Below are 6,176 nucleotides of genomic sequence, written 5' to 3'. Positions count from 1 at the left end.
GCTTCTAAACAAAGTGACATGTAAAGATGTAGGTAAACGCAAAGAAAAAGAAATTGGGAGTGATGACAATATTAGTACTTGACAAGGTAGAATTAATTTCCAAAAGCATGAAATAAGTAAAAAAAAAAAGACATTATCTAATGAAATACTTGGAAATTAATAGTTAAAAGATGACTCACTCATTCCACATGAGGTCAGGGTTGTAGAAAAAAGAAAGATGACTCACTCTAAACCTCTAAAAAAGTAACTAATTCAAAATTAAGAAAGACCTTTCCAAAGCCCCTAGAACAAACAAAAGAAGTAAAAACTGAAAGGAAAATTTTTTTGGCTTAGAAAAAAAGTGGAGGGTAAGAGGGAGAATACTTCACTGAAAAGCTACACTTTAAAGATGAGCAAAGAGATATAAGCACAGGAAAGAGCATATGTATAGATTTGTCTTATTCAACAAAATTGGCATTTTGATTCCACTGGCAAAGAATACCTTAATGGCTGATCCCAGCATAACTGGCTATCCATCCACAAGAAAATAAAAGTAGACCTTCTCCATAACATGTTAAAATAAATTCTAGGTTAATTAAATATTTAAATGTAAAAGAAAAAAAGAAACAATAGAAATATTTGAAGAAACTTTTAAAACCTATCTGTAGAATCCCGGGGTAGGTGAGATATTCTTATGTAGGGCAGAAAACACTATGTAACTGAGCTCTGGCCAGAAGAAGGACACCTAATGACATAAATAAATATGTTAGAGATAGGGATCTACTGTTATTTTGGGGATAGAAACAAGAACTTTGAGGGCTCAGAGAAAAATTCCTGGTTCTGTGTCCTACGGTGGGCATTAGGGAGGGGTTCACAGAAGGAACACTACGGAGCGGCATCCTCAAGGATGAAGGGGATGCTTCTAGGCCGTATATGTAAAGGCACAGACTCATTAAAGGATCTGGTATTCTGATACTAGTGCGAAATTCAGTGCAATCCAGATGCAGTGAATGACTGTAGACGTTGGAAAGGGACCAGTTTGTGAAAGAGCTTATGTGCAAAGCTAGGAAGTTTTAATTCAATGTCAAGATAGGCCTTAAGCAGGAGAAAGACGTGATTGCTTAATCTTTTAAAAGGTAACTTATAGAGTGAGAAAGGATGTTCTGGTTCAGACTGCTAATTGCCTACCTCAACATGCATTCTGCTTCTCCTTATTAACAGAATCCTAATTTTAATTAGGATAGCTTTGTATTAACCTTGTATTGTTAAGGTGTCAGAGCCTCTCCCGAAGCCAGGTATGTCCATGTGGACTAAGCTGTGGCTGATGACACATAAGTAAAAGTGCTATCTGCAACATTTCAGAAAGTACCTTAAAAGAGAGAAGATACGCCATTTCCCTTCTGTCTTTCCTCTATTTTCCAGATTGCCACAGGACATGGTGTTTGATAAGACATGAGGTAAATTCGAAGATGAAAGACTTACTAGGATGCTGGCTTCCTGAAGACACAAAGAGGACATATTACCATAGACTTTTTTGTAAACAAGAAATAAGTTTCTGTCTTATTTATGGCACATGCATCCAACCTCATCCCAACTTAGAAAAATGAGTATTAATGTTACTGTAATGAGAAACTCCTACATTTAAGGAGTGGCTTGAGAAGGAACTGCCAGTTAAAAAGACCAAGAAAGGTGAGACAAATGAGAATGGTCTATCAAAAGCCAAGAGAAAAATGCAGATTGAAGAGGTAGGGTGGGGACCAAAGCAGCAGATTTTAAAAGAAGTCAAGCAGGAGGAGGCCCGAATGCAGGACGTTAAATTTAGAACTATGAAGTTCTTGTTGACTTTAAAAAGAGAAATTTCAAGAGAGTAGTAACCAAGTGAAAATCAAGTTAAAGTGGGCTTCCATCGTGAATGGGAGTCAGAGAAGCTAAATTAATATTTAATTTCAGGGATAAGGGAAATAGAGCAACAGGTTAAAGGTAAAATGGGAAAAAGATGTTTGGTGTCTTTTCTCAAAACTAAACTGTATCTCCAATGATCATGATCCTGTTAATATTGGCTCTTGTTTATTAAATGAAAAGAGGCTACCCATTCTTTGCCAAGAAACTCAAAGCCTTCAAAATAAATAGGAAATGAATGGCCTTTCACATTCAGACTCACTTTCATTTGGGGACCCGACTCTGTCCATAATAGTGCGGCACTGGAAAATAAAATACTTTCTACTCCCAACTCAAATTCTGTGGAGGCATATGTGTGAGTGCAAATGGGGCAGGCATAGAGATAACATGGAACTCCCAGGTCTGAAATAAATGAAACTTCTTTTAATTCTGAAAAAGTTCTTATTCAATTATTCAAAGATTTGGAGGTGTATTTGTATCAAGGATTTCTTTTTTTTTAATTTTTATTTATTTATTTGTCAGAGAGGGAGAGAGTGAGAGCACAAGCAGGAGGGAGCAGCAGAGGCAGAGGGAGAAGCAGGCTCCCAGCTGAGCAGGGACCCTGGGATCATGACCTGAGCCAAAGGCAGATGCCACCTAGGCAAACCTATCAAGGATTTTCAATTGCACATAAGGAAATGCAAGAATGCTGGGGCTTTCTATGTAACTCATTTGCAAGCCCTTGTGTCCATCTTCTGTCTGCTCCCCCGGATCAGGCCCCTATCCTAAACTGCCTGCTTGCTTCCTTCTTTCTTTCCCTCTTTCTTTCTTTACTAGGATAAAGGATGCAGTTAAACAGGAATAAAGACTACACAAATGAGAGCAATGTACCAGGAGCCCAGTGCGCTTGGAATATTTTAATACATTTTCAAGTGTAAATAGCAGGTAGTTCTCACCAGCAAGAAATATGAGTCAAAAATTGGGGGCCAGGGCCAAGGCTGCCAAGATCAAAGAAGCAACATACATCAGATAAAATACTGACCATGTAAATATATTGAATTTATGAATTCAATATATAGTAGTAGTGTTTTTTGAATACTTGAAAATATTGAAAGGATTTTAAATCCATTTTCTCATGCCATGTGTTTTTGAAAGAAATTTGTTAGACTCTGGGGAAAAAATTAAGTGTGCATTATGGTCTTCACTGAAAAGCTTAAAGAACAGATTTCTATTTCTATTAGGAAAGAGTGCTTCTCCTGCCTTCTTGGATTTGCTTGCTAACAGAAGAGATGAACGTACTTCATAATTTGCTAAGTTCCTCTACGAAGGCCAGCCATTGTTTCTATTCAGTGATTTGTAACTTAAAATATTGGCTTCAGGGGCACTTGGGTGGCTCAGTCGTTAAGCGTCTGCCTTTGGCTCAGGTCATGATCCCAAGGTCCTGGGATCGAGCCCCGCATCGACTCCCTGCTCAGCGGGAAGCCTGCTTCTCCCTCTCCCACTCCCCCTGCTTGTGTTCCCTCTCTCGCTGTCTCTCTCTGTCAAATAAATAAATAAAATCTTTTAAAAATATATATATTGGCTTCAACCCATTCAAACAAAATGGGTGAAATAACTTTTTTACTGTACGATGGCCTTATGACTGAGTGGTATGGGGAGAGAAGTGCTCAAAACAAGACCCGTAAGGGTTATAGAAGGAACATCCATCAGATTCCTTCTTCCTGATGTACTGAATGTTCCTTGGTGTAACCTTATAGAAATTTGAAAACCCACAGAGCTACTTTCAAGATAAATAAACTCACACAACTTTATTCTTTAAAGCAGTAATATGTCTCAGTTACATTTAGATACAGTACAAAGAATAATAAAATAGCACCTGTAAATTTCTTAGTAGATTGTAAAGAATCTTAACTCCTTTATCTTCCTCATCTTTTTTCTCCACTTCACTAAACAAAGAAAACAGATTACTCTCCCTTCCACTCCTATTGGGTCACCAGGGGTCTGATTTTCATGCGAACAGTCCTGAGGGAATAATCTGCACCCCTGAAGGGGACCCAGACCACTCCGTTCTCAATCTCATAAGGACTGTTGTTCCTTGGATCATAAGAGCCCCCGGGATAGTAGACGCCATTGAGATTGGCCGCTTGGCAGCTGTTGTACCACCAGCCTCCGCCGTAGACTTCTGCGCAGTTCTCTTCCCACTGGTCTGCATCCCTGTCATAGGTGCTGAACTGCATGCCCGCGTGAGAAGTATACTCTGTTCCTTCCTCTGCAGAACCCTCAATCAGAGCATCACCTGCTGTGCCCTCATAGGAAGAGACCTGCAGGGTATAACCTTCTGCCTCAGAACCTACCCTCAAGTGATATTCTGCATAAGCCTGGTTTCCAGCCCAGTCCTCTAATTCAACCCGAAGGACAGAGCCCCTCAGGGTTAGTAAGTGGAGGTATTCATTGCCTAGCCAGAATTCTCCTTCCCCCTTGTCATCCAGGCTGCCGAAACCCTTCTTGTAGTCTTGCCAGGTCCGGTTAAAATTCAGTGATCCATCCATTCTTTGCTGGATCAAAAGCCATCCTCCCAAACTGGTCTCTTGATCACAATAAACAGAAAAAATCTTACTGGATCCCGGTAGCTTGATATTGAAAATACCACTTTGGGTACCTGAAGGATGTGTTTGGAGGACATCATCACAGTCTAAAAAAAAAATTAAGCTGGTTGGAAGAAGTTATTCTCATTTAACTTTACAAAGATAGGCATGGCCCAGATTAAATGAAGGCAGATACTGGCTTCCTTTTCCTTCTTTCCTTCCATCCTACCTTCCTTCCTTCCCTCCCTCCATGGGGAAAGAGTGCACTTACACTGGGATGAAACTTACGCAAGTGAGTGGCATTTATACCCACAAATTGCAGAGGGGATTTTCCTCAATGGATTTGAAATTTTACTTGCATGTACTGATAACAGCAAGTAACCAGCAAAGATATCTAAGCATCATTTAGTGGTAATATAACTTGTTTTTAACCTGATCTCAATGTCAACTGAGACACACTAAAAATGTGATTAATAAATTGGGTGACCATTCCAAGAGCACACATTTTGAGTGGTGAAAGAATTGGGTTAAACAAACTTAAAATCGAGTTTCAGAGGGATTCATTCATTCATTCATTTAACACGTATTTATTGAGTGATGATTCTCTGCACTGCTAGGCATTTAGGAATACAGAGATGAACATGAGAGACAAAGCCCCCACCCTCATGGAACTTACAGTCTAGTGCCCAAACACAAACAAGCAAAAGGTGTAATTTCTATAAAGTGTAATAGAGGGCTAGGAAAGAAGTTCAAGGTGCTAGGGGAGGCAGTGCAAGAATAGTGAACTTAGTCTAGGGGGTCAGGGAAGGCTTCCCCAAAGGAGAAGTGTGGATACCTCTGGCAGAGCGACCTTTATCATGGCCTCTTTTGGTGGTATATCCTCCTTTGAGGGTTTCATGTTCCTCTTCAATTCCGGCCTCACCTGCCACTTTATAGCTCTTGCTTTCGTATGTGGAGTCTCCTCTGTTGTAAGTTGTGCTACTGCTCGAAAATTGTTTGCTGTGACTTGAAGTTTTACCACCGAAAGGGAACTCAGGTACTCTTAAGTGTGTGAATATGTCCGATTCTGAGCCCACAGCCTGGGTCCTACTGTCAAACTCTCTGTGCGAGGGTAAAAGCCCACCAGGAAATGTGTTTCCAGTTGAGGCAGTGCTGAAGAAACTCCCCAGATCAGGGTGCTTAAAACGGAGATCATCTAGGCTACCAGCAAAAGTATGGGGTAAGTCAGCACAGTCAGAACCATCTTCGGAGTTTACCACTTCTTTGGTCGTTTCTTTGTGACCATCAGGACCTATAATAGTCTTAGTGACTGTTTTAGAGCATGAACGACGAGTGGTGGTGGCACTTCCAGAGGTGACCTTCTCATTACCAATAAGAAGCTCTTTGTCTCCTTTCGATATGACCAGTTTACCTGTGTGGTACTCTTTCTTTGTCCCTGGAGTTACACTTCCTGACACCTCCTCAAATTTGCCCCACTCTGGGTTGGTAGGCCTGGTGTTCCCATGCCCTAAGCTATCTGGCCTAAAGCTTCCAGACTCAGAACTTCCAGGTCTCCAAGGGCCAGTACTGCCAGTCCCCACGCTCCCAGAGCTCCAAGAGCTGCTGCTGCTGCTTGACACAGAACTTCCAGAGCTCCAAGTGTCGTCACTGCCAGGCACAGTGCTCCCAGGCCCGGTGCTCCCAGGCCCGGTGCTCCCAGAGCTCCAAGAGCTGGCACTGCCAGGCCCGGTGCTC

General features: G+C 41.3%; 1 protein-coding gene across 1 annotated transcript in view; it reads right to left on the bottom strand.

The window, feature by feature from the left end:
• Positions 1-3,830: 3,830 nt before the first annotated feature.
• Positions 3,831-6,176, bottom strand: part of FGA (fibrinogen alpha chain) — an 8,323-nt gene continuing 5,977 nt past the window's right edge. The window contains exons 5-6 of the mRNA XM_035023208.1: positions 5,278-6,176; positions 3,831-4,549 (exon numbers count right to left, since the gene is read on the bottom strand). The exon at positions 5,278-6,176 is cut by the window's right edge and continues 494 nt beyond it. Coding sequence (XP_034879099.1) covers positions 3,840-4,549; positions 5,278-6,176 — 1,609 coding nt within the window. The 3' untranslated portion in view covers positions 3,831-3,839. The remainder of the gene's footprint in view (positions 4,550-5,277) is intronic.

Source organism: Mirounga leonina, unplaced genomic scaffold (genome assembly GCF_011800145.1).
Source record: "Mirounga leonina isolate KUSES-001 unplaced genomic scaffold, KU_Mleo_1.0 Mir_176, whole genome shotgun sequence".
NCBI classification, from domain to species: domain Eukaryota; kingdom Metazoa; phylum Chordata; class Mammalia; order Carnivora; family Phocidae; genus Mirounga; species Mirounga leonina.
The sequence above is the reverse complement of the archived record's forward strand: the minus strand, read 5'-3'. Positions and strand labels throughout refer to the sequence as shown.